The 22,045-nt window shown below is 42.2% G+C and overlaps 1 protein-coding gene and 1 pseudogene across 1 annotated transcript; both read left to right on the forward strand.

The window, feature by feature from the left end:
* Positions 1 to 3,204: 3,204 nt before the first annotated feature.
* Positions 3,205 to 22,045, forward strand: part of LOC109877384 (zinc finger protein 271-like) — a 55,195-nt pseudogene continuing 36,354 nt past the window's right edge.
* Positions 13,808 to 15,664, forward strand: LOC116371719 (gastrula zinc finger protein XlCGF7.1-like). The gene has a single exon (XM_031820699.1). The coding sequence runs from the start codon at positions 14,942 to 14,944 to the stop codon at positions 15,569 to 15,571; it is 630 nt and encodes a 209-aa protein (XP_031676559.1). The 5' UTR covers positions 13,808 to 14,941; the 3' UTR covers positions 15,572 to 15,664.

Genomic DNA, 22,045 nt, shown 5'->3' on the forward strand with positions numbered 1-22,045 from the left:
TTAAGGAGAGTTGAATTGAATAGAAAAAAGGTAACAGTAAACATGTTGACCCCCACGAATGATGCAGCGCCCCCTTTGGGCCAATCAGTGTAATTTAGCAAATGCTAAATGCATTCACAACATTGAGAAAGGACAATAATGTTGGTCAAAAGGGTAAGTAGTATGCTCTTATTGTAGATGCCTAGTAGCTGACTGTTAATACCCTCATCTAAAATGAGCTCGCTGGCATAAGAGATTCCATTCCAAGCACAGAGGAGTTATTCTATTGGACAGAGGAGTTATTCTATTGGACAGAGGAGTTATTCTATTGGACAGGGGAGTTATTCTATTGGACAGAGGAGTTATTCTATTGGACAGAGAAACGCTGTTGGTTTCCATGCAAGCCTTTCATTCTAATAGTAATATATCATGTTGTTGACCTTCACCAGATGCCCAGCCTTTCATTCTAATAGTAATATATCGTGTTGTTGACCTTCACCAGATGCCCAGCCTTTCATTCTAATAGTAATATATCATGTTGTTGACCTTCACCAGATGCCCAGCCTTTCATTCTAATAGTAATATATCATGTTGTTGACCTTCACCAGATGCCCAGCCTTTCATTCTAATAGTAATATATCATGTTGTTGACCTTCACCAGATGCCCAGCCTTTCATTCTCATAGTAATATATCATGTTGTTGACCTTCACCAGATGCCCAGCCTTTCATTCTCATAGTAATATATCATGTTGTTGACCTTCACCAGATGCCCAGCCTTTCATTCTAATAGTAATATATCATGTTGTTGACCTTCACCAGATGCCCAGCCTTTCATTCTAATAGTAATATATCATGTTGTTGACCTTCACCAGATGCCCAGCCTTTCATTCTAATAGTAATATATCATGTTGTTGACCTTCACCAGATGCCCAGCCTTTCATTCTAATAGTAATATATCATGTTGTTGACCTTCACCAGATGCCCAGCCTTTCATTCTCATAGTAATATATCATGTTGTTGACCTTCACCAGATGCCCAGCCTTTCATTCTAATAGTAATATATCATGTTGTTGACCTTCACCAGATGCCCAGCCTTTCATTCTAATAGTAATATATCATGTTGTTGACCTTCACCAGATGCCCAGCCTTTCATTCTAATAGTAATATATCATGTTGTTGACCTTCACCAGATGCCCAGCCTTTCATTCTAATAGTAATATATCATGTTGTTGACCTTCACCAGATGCCCAGCCTTTCATTCTAATAGTAATATATCATGTTGTTGACCTTCACCAGATGCCCAGCCTTTCATTCTAATAGTAATATATCATGTTGTTGACCTTCACCAGATGCCCAGCCTTTCATTCTCATAGTAATATATCATGTTGTTGACCTTCACCAGATGCCCAGCCTTTCATTCTAATAGTAATATATCGTGTTGTTGACCTTCACCAGATGCCCAGCCTTTCATTCTCATAGTAATATATCATGTTGTTGACCTTCACCAGATGCCCAGCCTTTCATTCTAATAGTAATATATCATGTTGTTGACCTTCACCAGATGCCCAGCCTTTCATTCTAATAGTAATATATCATGTTGTTGACCTTCACCAGATGCCCAGCCTTTAACAGGAAAACAACAGTTGGGAGAGGAAAAGGCTTCTATTTAAATGGAGTTCCATTTCAAGTTGTTGGCACAAAGACGTATGAATGCCACCAAGAGGAAAGACAGACAAACAAAAGCCAAAGAGAAATATGAAGCTGAAATTAACAAGAAGACTGTAATTGCAAAGACAGATCACTGTAATTAATGCCATACCTATTTACAACACTAATTTCACTTGAATTATGTTGAATTACTAACTAACAATGGAATGTTCCTCAACAAAATGGAACAAGATGGGACTTTAAACTGGTGTCTCAACTCTGTGGTCACTAAAGATCCCATGGCACTTATGAATCCGGTCAGCGTACACACTCCCCCGTCTGATTGGTCGAGGAGGCGGGCCTTCTGACTTTGTGGCTGTGGTTACTGGTGGAGGAGAGGGATTTTTGTACCGAATTTCCTGACTGAGTAAAACGGGGTGAAGGAAGCATGACCTTTCAAAGTGTAAATTTTCAACCTCTTGTTTATAGCGCCACCATCTGGCCAATCGGTGTCATTTTGTATGTGCCAGATCTCTCTGGCCAAGACGCATGATCATTTACCCAAGTTTAGTTTAATCAGGTTTAGAGGGAGACGTAGACAATGAGTCTAGTTTTGGAGTGACGGTTCGTCTGGCGTTGCTACTCTGATTGGTTGAGGATGAGCCAATCGTTGATTACTTTGGTTTCTGCAACACCGCTCATTTAGACGTCACAACAATCGACTTCAATGATGTCAGTCTCAGACTGAAGTATGTTGCTAAGGACAGAACAGTGGAATAATTCAGTTTGAGCCGAAAGGCCACTCTATCGCTAATCTTTCCTAAGAGAGAGTTACATATTTTTGTTTGTTTTGTGCGGCGATAGAGCGCTGCATGAACTAGGGCTTAGATGCTCATATAGATGCTCTTTAAAATCAAATCCTGTGATGTGCTGTAAAATAACATCTAATTGTATTGGCCACATACACATATTTAGCAGATATTATTGCGGGTGTAGCGATATGATTGTGTTCCGAGATCCAACATCACAGTAGTATCTAACGATTCACAACAATACACACACATCTAAAAGTAAAATAATGGAATTTAGAAATATATAAATATTAAGATGAGCAATGTGGCATTGACTAAAATACAGTAGAATACAGTATATGCATATGAAGTGAGTAAAACAGTATGTAAACATTATTCAAGTGACCAGTGATTCCATGTCTATGTACATACAGCCTCTAAGGTGCAGGGTTGAGTAACCGGGTGGTAACCAGCTCAGTGATAGATAAAAAAAACAGTATGATGGCTTTGAGATAGAAGCTGTTTTTCAGTCTCTCGGTCCCAGCTTTGTTGATGTCTCGTCATTGTTGGTAATCAGACCTACTACTGTTGTGTCTTATAGTATTTAAATTCCCTCTTTACAAAATCCGCACTAATTCATTAACACACTTCTATGAAACAAATGTTCCTCCTCCCAAAAAATAAAAAAATTAATACAACTGCGTTACCCACTCCAGTCAGCAGATGGCAGATGGCAGATTTCAGGCGATACTTCTAGTGTGACGTCTAATGTAGTGGACGGGACACTTCATCAACAGTAACAACAGTTCGTCGGCCACCTCCGTATCCAACATTATCGAAAACAGTCACTGTGTTTTAAACATACTTCTGTCGTGTCTATTTGTTGGCCCATTTAATGTAAGGTTAATATTTACGTTGTTTGTCAGGTAGCTGGCTTGCTAAGTTAGTTTTGCACTAGGCTAATCGCTAATGCTAAGTAGCTAGCTAGTTAACATCCCCGACCATGAGTTCACTTAGCTACTCCACTCCTGCTGAAGAAGAGGGGGTCTGCTGGACGGAGAAAGAAGAAGAGGCTGACACAGTTAAACAAGAAGTAGAGGATGAGTCTGTTACTGTGAAAGAAGAAGCGAATGAAGCTTTCAGAGTGAAAGAGGAGGAGGAAGTTACAGTGAAAGACGAGGAGGCTGTTACTGTGAAAGAAGAGAAAGAAGCTTTCAGAGTGAAAGAGGAGGAGGATGTTACTGTTAAACAAGAGGAGGAAGAAGTTTTTGGAGTGAAGATGGAGGGGGAGATTACTGGCACGTTGGAAGAGGAAGAGGAGGGGCAGATTACTGTCACGTTGGAGGAGGGGCAGATTACAGGCATGTTGAAAGAGGAAGAAGAGGAGGGGCAGATTACTGTCACGTTGAAAGGGGAAGAAGAGGAGGGGCAGATTACTGTCACGTTGGAGGAGGAGGAAGAGGAGGGGCAGATTACTGTCACGTTGAAAGAGGAGGGGCAGATTACTGTCACGTTGAAAGAGGAAGAAGAGGAGGGGCAGATTACTGTCACGTTGAAAGAGGAGGGGCAGATTACTGTCACGTTGAAAGAGGAAGAAGAGGAGGGGCAGATTACTGTCACGTTGAAAGAGGAAGAAGAGGAGGGGCAGATTACTGTCACGTTGAAAGAGGAAGAAGAGGAGGGGCAGATTACTGTCACGTTGAAAGAGGAGGAAGAGGAGACGGGAGATCTGAGTAACACCAGTAAGTAGTGTCTTAAAAACAGGGGCACAAACTCCTCAGTCCTTGAAGATTGTTCGGTCACATGTTTGAAGACGAGGTATTGAAATGTAAAAGTGACGAATATTAGTATACAAACATATTGTGGACATATTTGTCATTACCGTAACAGTCCTGTATACCGTAACACTTGTTCAAGTTGCTGTAAAAACTCCACTATTAGTTTTTATTCAGTTTTATTCACCCATGATGCATCATCTAGTGAAGGAGCCCTGAGATGAGCACAAGTTCGTTTACATTTTTCACTTATGCATTCAGAATGAGGATCTTATTCTCAAACACCCCCTTTACGACACTTGACCTTGACATTGACAAAAAAGATTAGATTGGGAAAAACTTAAGAGACCCATTACCTTATCAACATGGAGGCATGAATGGGCTTTAGTGATGTGGTCAACACTTAGAGAACCATTACCTTACCAACATGGAGGCATGAATGGGCTTTAGTGATGTGGTAAATACTTAGAGACCCATTACCTTACCAACATGGAGGCATGAATGGGCTTTAGTGATGTGGTCAACACTTAGAGACCCATTACCTTACCAACATGGAGGCATGAATGGGCTTTAGTGATGTGGTAAACACTTAGAGACCCATTACCTTACCAACATGGAGGCATGAATGGGCTTTAGTGATGTGGTAAATACTTAGAGACCCATTACCTTACCAACATGGAGGCATGAATGGGCTTTAGTGATGTGGTCAACACTTAGAGACCCATTACCTTACCAACATGGAGGCATGCATGGGCTTTAGTGATGTGGTCAACACTTAGAGACCCATTACCTTACCAACATGGAGGCATGAATGGGCTTTAGTGATGTGGTAAACACTTAGAGACCCATTACCTTACCAACATGGAGGCATGAATGGGCTTTAGTGATGTGGTAAATACTTAGAGACCCATTACCTTACCAACATGGAGGCATGAATGGGCTTTAGTGATGTGGTCAACACTTAGAGACCCATTACCTTACCAACATGGAGGCATGAATGGGCTTTAGTGATGTGGTCAACACTTAGAGAACCATTACCTTACCAACATGGAGGCATGAATGGGCTTTAGTGATGTGGTCAACACTTAGAGAACCATTACCTTATCAACATGGAGGCTCGTTTCAGTAATGAGAACCTTCATTTCGGTAATGATAATAAGTTAATTCTAATGTATCGTCAGTGGGTGTGCTGTGCTGGTAACTTTCATTATTTACTAGGACCACCTATTGTATAGGTGAAAGCAGTAGGGGTTAAGTAGGGGTTGTCAATAAACATGGGTGTATAAACCCCATTTAATTAACATGAAGTCACAATCTGGAGTTTGTGTTTCAGCAAAGAGCAACCCCTCCACTTAAAGAAGGATATCCCCCTATTTTGACATGAGCACCTATTATAACACCTACCTATAGTGTTGTTAGATATCCTACCTGTTATAACACCTACCTGTAGTGTTGTTAGATATCCTACCTGTTATAACACCTACCTATAGTGTTGTTAGATATCCTACCTGTTATAACACCTACCTGTAGTGTTGTTAGATATCCTACCTATTATAACACCTACCTGTAGTGTTGTTAGATATCCTACCTGTTATAACACCTACCTATAGTGTTGTTAGATATCCTACCTGTTATAACACCTACCTATAGTGTTGTTAGATATCCTACCTGTTATAACACCTACCTATAGTGTTGTTAGATATCCTACCTGTTATAACACCTACCTGTAGTGTTGTTAGATATCCTACCTATTATAACACCTACCTGTAGTGTTATTAGATATCCCAGTTGTTATAACGCCTATAGTGTTGTTACATATCCTACCTGTTATAACACCTACCTATAGTGTTATTAGATATCCCAGTTGTTATAACACCTACCTATAGTGGGGCCTGGGGGTTGAAGCTGTTTAGAAGCCTCTTGGACCTAGACTTGGCGCTCCGGTCCTGCTTGCCGTGCGGTAGCAGAGAGAACAGTCTATGATTAGGATGGCTGGAGTCTTTGACATTTTTTAGGGCCTTCCTCTGACACCACCTAGTATAGAGGTCCTGGATGGCAGGAAGCATGGTCCCAGTGATTTACTGGGCCGTTCGCACTACCCTCTGTCGTGCCTTGCAGTCGGAGGCCGAGCAGTTGCCGTACCAGGCAGTGATGCTGTAGGACCTTTTGAGGATCTGAGGACCTATGCCAAATATTTTCAGTCTCCTGAGGGGGAATAGGTTTTACCGTGCCCTCTTCACAGGTGTCTTGGTGTGCTTGGACCATGTTAGTTTGTTGGTGATGTGGAAAATCAAGGAACTTGAAGCTCTCAACCTGCTCCACTGCAGTCCCATCGATGAGAATGGGGGTGTGCTCGGTCCTCTTTTTCCTGTAGTCCATAATCATCTCCTTTGTCTTGATCACGTTGAGGGAAAGGTTGTTGTCCTGGCACCACATGGACAGGTCTCTGACCTCCTCCCTATGGGCTGTCTTGTTGTTGTCAGTGATCAGGCCTACCATCGAAAAATAAATGATGGTGTTGGAGTCGTGCCTGGCCATGCAGTCATGAGTGAACAGGGAGTACAGGAGGGGACTGAGCACACACCCCTGAGGGGCCCCTGTGTTGAGGATCAGCGTGGCGGATGTGTTGTTACCTACCCTTACCACCTGGGGGCGGCCCATCAGGAAATCCAGGATCCAGTTGCAGAGGGATGTGTTTAGTCCCAGGGTCCTTAGTTTAGTGATGAACTTTGAGGGCACTATGGTATTTAACGCTGAGCTGTAGTCCATAAATAGTATTCTCACATAGGTGTTCCTTTTGTCCAGGTGCAATAGAGATTGCATCATCTGTGCATTTGTTGGGGTGGTATGCAAATTGGAATGGGTCTAGGGTTTCTGGGATGATATTGTTGATGTGAGCCATGACCAGCCTTTCAAAGCACTTGGAATTTACTGAGTTATAGTTCACATAAGGAAATCAGTTAGTTGAAATAAATTCATTAGGCCCTAATCTATGGATTCCACATTACTGGGCAGGGGCACAGCCATAGGTGGGCCTGGAGTGCATAGGCCCACCCACTTAGGAGCCAGGCCCAGCCAATCAGAATGAGTTTTCCCCACAAAAGGGCTTTATTACAGACAGAAATACTCATCAGTTTCATAAGCTCTTCAGGTGGCCGGTCTCAGACAATCCCGCAGGTGAAGAAGCCAGATGTGGAAGTCCTCGGCTGGCGTGGTTACACGTGGTCTGTGGTTGTGAGGCTGGTTGGACGTACTGCCAAATTCTCTGGCAATAGCTCTTGTGGATATTCCTGCAGTCAGCATGCCAATTACACGCTCCCTCAAAACTTGAGACATTTGTGGCATTGTGTTGTGTGACAAAACTGCACATTTTTACAGTGGCCTTTTATTGTCCGCAGCACAAGGTGCACGTGTGTAATGATCATGCCGTTTAATCAGCTATACCTGTCAGATGGATGGATTATCTTGGCAAAGGAGAAATGTTAACGAACTGGGATGTAAAATTGTCTCAACATTCAGCTCATTAGCAAATGGCAAAACATTCTGGGATCTTTAATTTCAGCTCATGAAACATGGGGCCAACACTTTACATGTTGCGTTTATATTTTTATTCTGAATATTATTATAGAACTCTGCTCAGCCAATAAACATGACAATATATAATTATAGAACTCTGCTCAGCCAATAAACATGACAATATATAATTATAGAACTCTGCTCAGCCAATAAACATGACAATATATAATTATAGAACTCTGCTCAGCCAATAAACATGACAATATCTATTATAGAACTCTGCTCAGCCAATAAACATGACAATATCTATTATAGAACTCTGCTCAGCCAATAAACATGACAATATATAATTATAGAACTCTGCTCAGCCAATAAACATGACAATATCTGTTATAGAACTCTGATCAGCCAATAAACATGACAATATCTATTATAGAACTCTGCTCAGCCAATAAACATGACAATATCTATTATAGAACTCTGCTCAGCCAATAAACATGACAATATATAATTATAGAACTCTGCTCAGCCAATAAACATGACAATATCTATTATAGAACTCTGCTCAGCCAATAAACATGACAATATCTATTATAGAACTCTGCTCAGCCAATAAACATGACAATATATTATTATAGAACTCTGCTCAGCCAATAAACATGACAATATCTATTATAGAACTCTGCTCAGCCAATAAAGATGACAATATCTATTATAGAACTCTGCTCAGCCAATAAACATGACAATATATAATTATAGAACTCTGCTCAGCCAATAAACATGACAATATCTATTATTGAACTCTGCTCAGCCAATAAACATGACAATATATAATTATAGAGCTCTGCTCAGCCAATAAACATGACAATATCTATTATAGAACTCTGATCAGCCAATAAACATGACAATATATATTATAGAGCTCTGCTCAGCCAATAAACATGACAATATCTGTTATAGAACTCTGATCAGCCAATAAACATGACAATATCTATTATTGAACTCTGCTCAGCCAATAAACATGACAATATATAATTATAGAGCTCTGCTCAGCCAATAAACATGACAATATCTGTTATAGAACTCTGCTCAGCCAATAAACATGACAATATCTATTATTGAACTCTGCTCAGCCAATAAACATGACAATATATAATTATAGAGCTCTGCTCAGCCAATAAACATGACAATATCTGTTATAGAACTCTGATCAGCCAATAAACATGACAATATCTATTATAGAGCTCTGCTCAGCCAATAAACATGACAATATCTATTATAGAACTCTGCTCAGCCAATAAACATGACAATATCTGTTATAGAACTCTGCTCAGCCAATAAACATGACAATATCTGTTATAGAACTCTGCTCAGCCAATAAACATGACAATATCTGTTATAGAACTCTGATCAGCCAATAAACATGACAATATCTATTATAGAACTCTGCTCAGCCAATAAACATGACAATATCTATTATAGAACTCTGCTCAGCCAATAAACATGACAATATCTATTATAGAACTCTGCTCAGCCAATAAACATGACAATATATAATTATAGAGCTCTGCTCAGCCAATAAACATGACAATATATAATTATAGAGCTCTGCTCAGCCAATAAACATGACAATATCTGTTATAGAACTCTGCTCAGCCAATAAACATGACAATATCTGTTATAGAACTCTGCTCAGCCAATAAACATGACAATATATAATTATAGAGCTCTGCTCAGCCAATAAACATGACAATATCTGTTATAGAACTCTGATCAGCCAATAAACATGACAATATCTATTATAGAGCTCTGCTCAGCCAATAAACATGACAATATCTATTATAGAACTCTGCTCAGCCAATAAACATGACAATATCTGTTATAGAACTCTGCTCAGCCAATAAACATGACAATATATCATTATAGAACTCTGCTCAGCCAATAAACATGACAATATCTGTTATAGAACTCTGCTCAGCCAATAAACATGACAATATCTATTATTGAACTCTGCTCAGCCAATAAACATGACAATATATAATTATAGAGCTCTGCTCAGCCAATAAACATGACAATATCTGTTATAGAACTCTGATCAGCCAATAAACATGACAATATCTATTATAGAGCTCTGCTCAGCCAATAAACATGACAATATCTATTATAGAACTCTGCTCAGCCAATAAACATGACAATATCTATTATTGAACTCTGATCAGCCAATAAACATGACAATATCTATTATAGAACTCTGCTCAGCCAATAAACATGACAATATATAATTATAGAGCTCTGCTCAGCCAATAAACATGACAATATATAATTATAGAGCTCTGCTCAGCCAATAAACATGACAATATCTATTATAGAACTCTGCTCAGCCAATAAACATGACAATATCTGTTATAGAACTCTGATCAGCCAATAAACATGACAATATCTATTATTGAACTCTGCTCAGCCAATAAACATGACAATATATAATTATAGAGCTCTGCTCAGCCAATAAACATGACAATATCTATTATAGAACTCTGCTCAGCCAATAAACATGACAATATCTATTATTGAACTCTGATCAGCCAATAAACATGACAATATCTATTATAGAACTCTGCTCAGCCAATAAACATGACAATATCTGTTTTAGAACTCTGATCAGCCAATAAACATGACAATATCTATTATAGAACTCTGCTCAGCCAATAAACATGGCAATATCTATTATAGAACTCTGCTCAGCCAATAAACATGACAATATCTATTATAGAACTCTGCTCAGCCAATAAACATGACAATATCTATTATAGAACTCTGCTCAGCCAATAAACATGACAATATCTATTATAGAACTCTGCTCAGCCAATAAACATGACAATATCTATTATAGAGCTCTGCTCAGCCAATAAACATGACAAAATCTATTATAGAACTCTGCTCAGCCAATAAACATGACAATATCTATTATAGAACTCTGCTCAGCCAATAAACATGACAATATCTGTTATAGAACTCTGATCAGCCAATAAACATGACAATATCTATTATAGAACTCTGCTCAGCCAATAAACATGACAATATCTATTATAGAACTCTGATCAGACAATAAACATGACAATATCTATTATAGAACTCTGCTCAGCCAATAAACATGACAATATCTATTATAGAACTCTGCTCAGCCAATAAACATGGCAATATCTATTATAGAACTCTGATCAGCCAATAAACATGACAATATCTGTTATAGAACTCTGCTCAGCCAATAAACATGACAATATCTATTATAGAACTCTGCTCAGCCAATAAACATGACAATATCTGTTGATATTGAGCTCTGCTCAGCCAATAAACATGACAATATCTGTTAATATTGAGCTCTGCTCAGCCAATAAACATGACATTATCTGTTAATATTGAGCTCTGCTCAGCCAATAAACATGACAATATCTGTTAATATTGAGCTCTGCTCAGCCAATAAACATGACAATATCTGTAAATATTGAGCTCTGCTCAGCCAATAAACATGACAATATCTGTTAATATTGAGCTCTGCTCAGCCAATAAACATGACAATATCTGTAAATATTGAGCTCTGCTCAGCCAATAAACATGACAATATCTGTTAATATTGAGCTCTGCTCAGCCAATAAACATGACAATATCTGTTAATATTGAGCTCTGCTCAGCCAATAAACATGACAGTATCTGTTAATATTGAGCTCTGCTCAGCCAATAAACATGACATTATCTATTATTATAGAGCTCTGCTCAGCCTATAAGCATGACATTATCTATTATTATAGAGCTCTGCTCAGCCTGTAAACATGACATTATCTATTATTATAGAGCTCTGCTCAGCCTATAAGCATGACATTATCTATTATTTTCGAGCTCTGCTCAGCCTATAAGCATGACATTATCTAGTATTATAGAGCTCTGCTCAGCCTGTAAACATGACAATCCATGAAAGCAAACCCAGTTGAAAGATTCCCGGAATCAGAGGTCTCTGCAGCTCCAACTGTTCCCGAATACACAATCCTGGTATTCTAGATAATGTTTTGTGTTGGATCTAAAATGATTTGGGTCTCGGGTGTCCTGGTATTCTAGATAATGTTTTGGTTTGGATCTAAAATGATTCGGGTCTCGGGTGTCCTGGTATTCTAGATAATGTTTTGGGTTGGATCTAAAATTATTCGGGTCTCGGGTATTCTAGACTGAACGTGACTTCTGCAGTAGAGAGAGAAGGGCCCATACAGATCTGAACGTGACTTCTGCAGTAGAGAGAGAAGGGCCCATACAGATCCGAACGTGACTTCTGCAGTAGAGAGAGAAGGGCCCATACAGATCTGAACGTGGATTCTGCAGTAGAGAGAGAAGGGCCCATACAGATCTGAACGTGACTTCTGCAGTAGAGAGAGAAGGGCCCGTACAGATCTGAACGTGACATCTGCAGTAGAGAGAGAAGGGCCCATACAGATCCGAACGTGACTTCTGCAGTAGAGAGAGAAGGGCCCGTACAGATCTGAACGTGACTTCTACAGTAGAGAGAGAAGGGCCCGTACAGATCCGAACGTGACTTCTGCAGTAGAGAGAGAAGGGCCCGTACAGATCTGAACGTGACTTCTGCAGTAGAGAGAGAAGGGCCCATACAGATCTGAACGTGACTTCTGCAGTAGAGAGAGAAGGGCCCATACAGATCTGAACGTGACTTCTGCAGTAGAGAGAGAAGGGCCCATACAGATCTGAACGTGACTTCTGCAGTAGAGAGAGAAGGGCCCATACAGATCTGAACGTGACTTCTGCAGTAGAGAGAAGGGCCCATACAGATCTGAACGTGACTTCTGCAGTAGAGAGAGAAGGGCCCATACAGATCCGAACGTGACTTCTGCAGTAGAGAGAGAAGGGCCCATACAGATCTGAACGTGGATTCTGCAGTAGAGAGAGAAGGGCCCATACAGATCTGAACGTGACTTCTGCAGTAGAGAGAGAAGGGCCCGTACAGATCTGAACGTGACATCTGCAGTAGAGAGAGAAGGGCCCATACAGATCCGAACGTGACTTCTGCAGTAGAGAGAGAAGGGCCCGTACAGATCTGAACGTGACTTCTACAGTAGAGAGAGAAGGGCCCGTACAGATCCGAACGTGACTTCTGCAGTAGAGAGAGAAGGGCCCGTACAGATCTGAACGTGACTTCTGCAGTAGAGAGAGAAGGGCCCATACAGATCTGAACGTGACTTCTGCAGTAGAGAGAGAAGGGCCCATACAGATCTGAACGTGACTTCTGCAGTAGAGAGAGAAGGGCCCATACAGATCTGAACGTGACTTCTGCAGTAGAGAGAAGGGCCCATACAGATCTGAACGTGACTTCTGCAGTAGAGAGAGAAGGGCCCATACAGATCTGAACGTGACTTCTGCAGTAGAGAGAGAAGGGCCCATACAGATCTGAACGTGACTTCTGCAGTAGAGAGAGAAGGGCCCATACAGATCTGAACGTGACTTCTGCAGTAGAGAGAGAAGGGCCCATACAGATCTGAACGTGACTTCTGCAGTAGAGAGAGAAGGGCCCATACAGATCTGAACGTGACTTCTGCAGTAGAGAGAGAAGGGCCCATACAGATCTGAACGTGACTTCTGCAGTAGAGAGAGAAGGGCCCGTACAGATCCGAACGTGACTTCTGCAGTAGAGAGAGAAGGGCCCGTACAGATCCGAACGTGACTTCTGCAGTAGAGAGAGAAGGGCCCGTACAGATCCGAACGTGACTTCTGCAGTAGAGAGAGAAGGGCCCATACAGATCTGAACGTGACTTCTGCAGTAGAGAGAGAAGGGCCCATACAGATCTGAACGTGACTTCTGCAGTAGAGAGAGAAGGGCCCATACAGATCTGAACGTGACTTCTGCAGTAGAGAGAGAAGGGCCCATACAGATCTGAACGTGACTTCTGCAGTAGAGAGAAGGGCCCATACAGATCTGAACGTGACTTCTGCAGTAGAGAGAGAAGGGCCCATACAGATCTGAACGTGACTTCTGCAGTAGAGAGAGAAGGGCCCATTCAGATAATAAAGTAGTTTAAAAAATACAACTTTCCTGCTGCTTTTTGTTAGTTCGGATCCGGGTGGTAGAACCCCAGGTCCCTTTAGGATCCGGGTGGTAGAACCCCAGGTCCCTTTAGGATCCGGGTAGAACCCCAGGTCCCTTTAGGATCCGGGTAGAACCCCAGGTCCCTTTTGGATCCGGGTAGAACCCCAGGTCCCTTTTGGATCCGGGTGGTAGAACCCCAGGTCCCTTTTGGATCCGGGTGGTAGAACCCCAGGTCCCTTTTGGATCCGGGTGGTAGAACCCCAGGTCCCTTTAGGATCCGGGTGGTGGAACCCCAGGTCCCTTTTGGATCCGGGTGGTAGAACCCCAGGTCCCTTTTGGATCCGGGTGGTTGAACCCCAGGTCCATTTTGGATCCGGGTGGTAGAACCCCAGGTCCCTTTTGGATCCGGGTAGAACCCCAGGTCCCTTTTGGATCCGGGTGGTAGAACCCCAGGTCCCTTTAGGATCCGGGTAGAATCCCAGGTCCCTTTAGGATCCGGGTAGAACCCCAGGTCCCTTTTGGATCCGGGTAGAACCCCAGGTCCCTTTTGGATCCGGTTGGTAGAACCCAAGGTCCCTTTAGGATCTGGGTAGAACCCCAGGTCCCTTTAGGATCCGGGTAGAACCCCAGGTCCCTTTTGGATCCGGGTGGTAGAACCCCAGGTCCCTTTTGGATCCGGGTAGAACCCCAGGTCCCTTTTGGATCCGGGTAGAACCCCAGGTCCCTTTTGGATCCGGGTGGTAGAACCCCAGGTTCCTTTCGGATCCGGGTGGTAGAACCCCAGGTCCCTTTCGGATCCGGGTGATAGAACTCCAGGTCCCTTTCGGATCCGGGTGGTAGAACCCCAGGTTCCTTTCGGATCCGGGTGGTAGAACCCCAGGTCCCTTTAGGATCTGGATGGTAGAACCCCAGGTCCCTTTAGGATCCGGGTGGTAGAACCCCAGGTCCCTTTCGGATCCGGGTGGTAGAACCCCAGGTCCCTTTCAGAACGGGTCCAACTTTTTGGACCCGTGAAGACCTCTACCTCCAACCAGGATATCTGGAAAACTTGGGATTTTTGTGAAAAGCTACCTGGGGTTTTGCAACCCTAATAGAAATAAAGTTGTATCATGTTTCAGGTTTCATTCAGGTCTTTGTTTAACACAATAATATGTCTTTGGCAGGAAAGAGACCAGATTCTCACTCCAGTAGGAAGAGATTCTCCAATAGCGGGAAGAGTCCTTCAGGGAAACCAGAACCAGAGACTCCCAAACCAGCAAGACGACACCACTGTTCCCATTGTGGAAAGAGTTTTATGAAGTTACGGAACCTTAAAGAGCATGAGAGGACACACACGGGAGAAAAGCCTTTCCAATGTTCCCAATGTGGAAAGAGTTTTACCGTGTTAGTTAACATGAAAAGGCATGAGAGGACACACACAGGAGAAAAGCCTTTCCAATGTTCCCAATGTGGAAAGAGTTTTACCTTGTTAGTTAACATGAAAAGGCATGAGAGAATACACACAGGAGAAAAACCTTACAAATGTTCTCTGTGTGGCAAGAGTTTTACCCAGTTAGGGAGCCTGAAAATACATAACAGAATACACTCTGGAAATAAGTCTTACCACTGCTCCCAATGTGGGAAGAGTTTTAACCTGTTAAAGCACCTGAAATCACATGAAAGAACACATTCAGGAGAGAAGCCTTTCCACTGTTCTCAATGTGGAAAGACATTTTCTCAGTCAGAGGACTTGAAATCACATGAGAGAATAGAGAGGCTGTGTTCTGACTTGTGTTTTTGACTGGGAATTTGTGTTTTTGTTTATGCAACTTGAAGTCATACTGTTTTTATGAAACCTTACTCACATAAATATTTTTTTTTACATGAAACCTTACTCTAAAATATCAATCTAATTGTTTAAATGAAACCCTACTAACATACACCTTAGCCAAATATATTTAAACTCAGTTTTTCACAATTCCTGACATTAAATCCTTGTAAAAATGCCCTGTCTTAGGTCAGTTAGGATCACCACATTATTTTAAGAATGTCAAATGTCAGAATAATAGTAGAGAGAATAATTTATTTATGCTTTTATTTCTTTCATCACATTCCCAGTGGGTCAGAAGTTTACATACACTCAATTATTTGGTAGCATTGCCTTTAAATTGTTTAATTTGGGTCAAACATTTTGGGTAGCCTTCCACGAGCTTCCCACAATAAGTTGGGTGAATTTTGGCCCATTCCTCCTGACAGAGATGGTGTAACTGGGTCAGGTTTGTAGGCCTCCTTGTTCGCACACTCTTTTTCAGTTCTGCCCACACATGTTCTATAGGATTGAGGTCAGGGCTTTGTGATGGCCACTCCAATACCTTGACTTTATTGTCCAGTTAAGTAATTTTGCCACAACTTTGGAAGTATGCTTGGGACCATTGTCCATTTGGAAGACCCGTTTGCAACCAAGCTTTAACTTCCTGACTGATGTCATGAGATGTTGTTTCAATATATCCATATAATTTTCCTTCCTCCTGATGCCATTTATTTAGTGAAGTGCAACAGTCCCTGCTGCAGCAAAGTACCCACACAACATGATGCTGTCACCCCGTGCTTCACAGTTGGGATGGTGTTCTTCGGCTTGCAAGCCTCCCCCTTTTTCCTCCAAAAATAATGATGGTCATTATGGCCAAACCTTTCAGGTGTGGCTAGCCAGTAAGGAGCAGGGATGGGAGGAGTTTGTACAATCTAGTCTAAAATCAGATTTTAAAATGTGTATTTTATTGTGATCTATGGATTATAATTGATTGAAGTGTGAACCCTTAGACATTAATGATATGATTTGGGTCAAATTCTAATTGTCGATTATTAGATTTTATATCGTTGTTTTATTCTAACTTTGAAACCTCTTGCATTTTGTTGTTTTGTTTCATTGAGTTTGTGTAACTAGTCAACAAGCTAAAGGCAAAGATACTGTTGGAGAGGTAAGGTAAAAGTAGCCGAAAGTCGACCTGTCGGAGGAGGCACCGACAGCACTTAGATGTACAAGGAGGGAGAATGACAATGACATGACATGTTAATCTCTCCTGGCTCAAAGTTGAGGCGAGATTGACTGCATCACTATTGGTCTTTTGTGTGAGGTGTTGATGTGTTGAATGTAACGACTGTCTGTTTCAACCAGTTAGCACACAGTTTGAACATTCATGGGTTCAACACAAGACATGCAACCAGTGGTCTCTTCACAGTCCCCAGGTCCAGAACAGAGGCTAGGAAAAGCACAGTATTAAATAGAACTCTCTGTCACCCAGGTAACTCAAGATAGACAGTATTAAATAGAACTCTCTGTCACCCAGGTAACTCAAGATAGACAGTATTAAATAGAACTCTCTGTCACCCAGGTAACTCAAGATAGACAGTATTAAATAGAACTCTCTGTCACCCAGGTAACTCAAGATAGACAGTATTAAATAGAACTCTGTCACCCAGGCAACTCAAGATAGACAGTATTAAATAGAACTCTCTGTCACCCAGGTAACTCAAGATAGACAGTATTAAATAGAACTCTGTCACCCAGGTAACTCAAGATAGACAGTATTAAATAGAACTCTGTCACCCAGGTAACTCAAGATAGACAGTATTAAATAGAACTCTGTCACCCAGGTAACTCAAGATAGACAGTATTAAATAGAACTCTGTCACCCAGGTAACTCAAGATGGACCGTATTAAATAGAACTCTGTCACCCAGGTAACTCAAGATAGACAGTATTAAATAGAACTCTCTGTCACCCAGGTAACTCAAGATAGACAGTATTAAATAGAACTCTGTCACCCAGGTAACTCAAGATGGACCGTATTAAATAGAACTCTGTCACCCAGGCAACTCAAGATAGACAGTATTAAATAGAACTCTCTGTCACCCAGGTAACTCAAGATAGACAGTATTAAATAGAACTCTCTGTCACCCAGGTAACTCAAGATAGACAGTATTAAATAGAACTCTCTGTCACCCAAGTAACTCAAGATGGACCGTATTAAATAGAACTCTGTCACCCAGGTAACTCAAGATAGACAGTATTAAATAGAACTCTGTCACCCAGGTAACACAAGATAGACAGTATTAAATAGAACTCTCTGTCACCCAGGTAACTCAAGATAGACAGTATTAAATAGAACTCTGTCACCCAGGTAACTCAAGATAGACAGTATTAAATAGAACTCTCTGTCACCCAGGTAACTCAAGATAGACAGTATTAAATAGAACTCTGTCACCCAGGTAACTCAAGATAGACAGTATTAAATAGAACTCTGTCACCCAGGCAACTCAAGATAACAATAAAAAGAGATTAAAACCAGACAAAAGAACACCTTACGGCAGGACGGGAGAGTGAGAAGAGAGACATTGTTTTATAATAGATGTTGTATTATATGATTATGTGATTATGTGGTGGTTGTGATACCACTGTGGTATATGTCTGTCTGGGCCTGGGTATGTGATACCACTGTGGTATATGTCTGTCTGGGCCTGGGTATGTGATACCACTGTGGTATATGTCTGTCTGGGCCTGGGTATGTGATACCACTGTGGTATATGTCTGTCTGGGCCTGGGTATGTGATACCACTGTGGTATATGTCTGTCTGGGCCTGGGTATGTGATACCACTGTGGTATATGTCTGTCTGGGCCTGGGTATGTGATACCACTGTGGTACATGTCTGCCTGGGTATGTGATACCACTGTGGTATATGTCTGTCTGGGCCTGGGTATGTGATACCACTGTGGTATATGTCTGTCTGGGCCTGGGTATGTGATACCACTGTGGTATATGTCTGCCTGGGTATGTGATACCACTGTGGTATATGTCTGTCTGGGCCTGGGTATGTGATACCACTGTGGTATATGTCTGTCTGGGCCTGGGTATGTGATACCACTGTGGTACATGTCTGTCTGGGCCTGGGTATGTGATACCACTGTGGTATATGTCTGTCTGGGTATGTGATACCACTGTGGTATATGTCTGTCTGGGTCTGGGTATGTGATACCACTGTGGTATATGTCTGTCTTGGCCTGGGTATGTGATACCACTGTGGTATATGTCTGTCTGGGCCTGGGTATGTGATACCACTGTGGTATATGTCTGTCTGGGCCTGGGTATGTGATACCACTGTGGTATATGTCTGTCTGGGCCTGGGTATGTGATACCACTGTGGTACATGTCTGCCTGGGTATGTGATACCACTGTGGTATATGTCTGTCTGGGCCTGGGTATGTGATACCACTGTGGTATATGTCTGTCTGGGCCTGGGTATGTGATACCACTGTGGTATATGTCTGCCTGGGTATGTGATACCACTGTGGTATATGTCTGTCTGGGCCTGGGTATGTGATACCACTGTGGTATATGTCTGTCTGGGCCTGGGTATGTGATACCACTGTGGTACATGTCTGCCTGGGTATGTGATACCACTGTGGTATATGTCTGTCTGGGCCTGGGTATGTGATACCACTGTGGTATATGTCTGTCTGGGCCTGGGTATGTGATACCACTGTGGTACATGTCTGTCTGGGCCTGGGTATGTGATACCACTGTGGTATATGTCTGTCTGGGTCTGGGTATGTGATACCACTGTGGTATATGTCTGTCTGGGCCTGGGTATGTGATACCACTGTGGTATATGCCTGGGTATGTGATACCACTGTGGTATATGTCTGTCTGGGTCTGGGTATGTGATACCACTGTGGTATATGTCTGTCTGGGTCTGGGTATGTGATACCACTGTGGTATATGTCTGTCTGGGCCTGGGTATGTGATACCACTGTGGTATATGTCTGTCTGGGCCTGGGTATGTGATACCACTGTGGTACATGTCTGCCTGGGTATCTTGAGACGAATGCACTCAGCTGTGTGGGTCTGGGTATGTGATACCACTGTGGTATATGTCTGGGCCTGGGTATGTGATACCACTGTGGTATATGTCTGTCTGGGTATGTGATACCACTGTGGTACATGTCTGCCTGGGTATCTTGAGACGAATGCACTCAGCTGTGTGGGTCTGGGTATGTGATACCACTGTGGTATATGTCTGTCTGGGTCTGGGTATGTGATACCACTGTGGTATATGTCTGTCTGGGTATCTTAATGCACTCAGCTGTGTGGGTCTGGGTATGTGATACCACTGTGGTATATGTCTGCCTGGGTATCTTAATGCACTCAGCTGTGTGGGTCTGGGTATGTGATACCACTGTGGTATATGTCTGCCTGGGTATCTTAATGCACTCAGCTGTGTGGGTCTGGGTATGTGATACCACTGTGGTACATGTCTGCCTGGGTATGTGATGCCACTGTGGTATATGTCTGCCTGGGTATCTTAATGCACTCAGCTGTCTGGGTCTGGGTATGTGATACCACTGTGGTATATGTCTGCCTGGGTATCTTAATGCACTCAGCTGTCTGGGTCTGGGTATGTGATACCACTGTGGTATATGTCTGCCTGGGTATCTTAATGCACTCAGCTGTCTGGGTCTGGGTATGTGATACCACTGTGGTATATGTCTGCCTGGGCCTGGGTATGTGATACCACTGTGGTATATGTCTGCCTGGGCCTGGGTATGTGATACCACTGTGGTATATGTCTGCCTGGGTATCTTAATGCACTCAGCTGTGTGGGTCTGGGTATGTGATACCACTGTGGTATATGTCTGCCTGGGTATGTGATACCACTGTGGTATATGTCTGCCTGGGTATGTGATACCACTGTGGTATATGTCTGCCTGGGAATGTGATACCACTGTGGTATATGTCTGCCTGGGTATGTGATACCACTGTGGTATATGTCTGCCTGGGTATCTTAATGCACTCAGCTGTCTGGGTCTCTGGATGTTTAATGTAGTACTGGGTTTTGTTTGTTGTGTTTTGATTCCTTTTTTGGACCCCAGGAAGAGCAGCCGCTGCCTCGGCACCAGCTAGTTCAGGGGAACCTTAATAAATAAACTATTCTGACTCTGAAAGATTCTGACTGTATCGTCATTGATTTGATGCATGTCAGCATCACTGCAGTCGAAGTTACTGGGTGAACAGTATGACCCAGTGTACAGAACAGGATTAGACTGTACATCAGTTCACATTAGTTACTGGGTGAACAGTATGACCCAGTGTACAGAACAGGATTAGACTGTACATCAGTTCACATTAGTTACTGGGTGAACAGTATGACCCAGTGTACAGAACAGGATTAGACTGTACATCAGTTCACATTAGTTACTGGGTGAACAGTATGACCCGGTGTACAGAACAGGATTAGACTGTACATCAGTTCACATTAGTTACTGGGTGAACAGTATGACCCAGTGTACAGAACAGGATTAGACTGTACATCAGTTCACATTAGTTACTGGGTGAACAGTATGACCCGGTGTACAGAACAGGATTAGACTGTACATCAGTTCACATTAGTTACTGGGTGAACAGTATGACCCGGTGTACAGAACAGGATTAGACTGTACATCAGTTCACATTAGTTGCTGGGTGAACAGTATGACCCAGTGTACAGAACAGGATTAGACTGTACATCAGTTCACATTAGTTACTGGGTGAACAATATGACCCGGTGTACAGAACAGGATTAGACTGTACATCAGTTCACATTAGTTACTGGGTGAACAATATGACCCGGTGTACAGAACAGGATTAGACTGTACATCAGTTCACATTAGTTACTGGGTGAACAGTATGACCCGGTGTACAGAACAGGATTAGACTGTACATCAGTTCACATTAGTTACTGGGTGAACAGTATGACCCGGTGTACAGAACAGGATTAGACTGTACATCAGTTCACATTAGTTACTGGGTGAACAGTATGACCCGGTGTACAGAACAGGATTAGACTGTACATCAGTTCACATTAGTTACTGGGTGAACAGTATGACCCAGTGTACAGAACAGGATTAGACTGTACATCAGTTCACATTAGTTACTGGGTGAACAATATGACCCAGTGTACAGAACAGGATTAGACTGTACATCAGTTCACATTAGTTACTGGGTGAACAGTATGACCCGGTGTACAGAACAGGATTAGACTGTACATCAGTTCACATTAGTTACTGGGTGAACAATATGACCCGGTGTACAGAACAGGATTAGACTGTACATCAGTTCACATTAGTTACTGGGTGAACAATATGACCCGGTGTACAGAACAGGATTAGACTGTACATCAGTTCACATTAGTTACTGGGTGAACAGTATGACCCAGTGTACAGAACAGGATTAGACTGTAC

This window comes from Oncorhynchus kisutch, unplaced genomic scaffold (genome assembly GCF_002021735.2).
Source record: "Oncorhynchus kisutch isolate 150728-3 unplaced genomic scaffold, Okis_V2 scaffold3584, whole genome shotgun sequence".
In the NCBI taxonomy this organism is placed as follows: domain Eukaryota; kingdom Metazoa; phylum Chordata; class Actinopteri; order Salmoniformes; family Salmonidae; genus Oncorhynchus; species Oncorhynchus kisutch.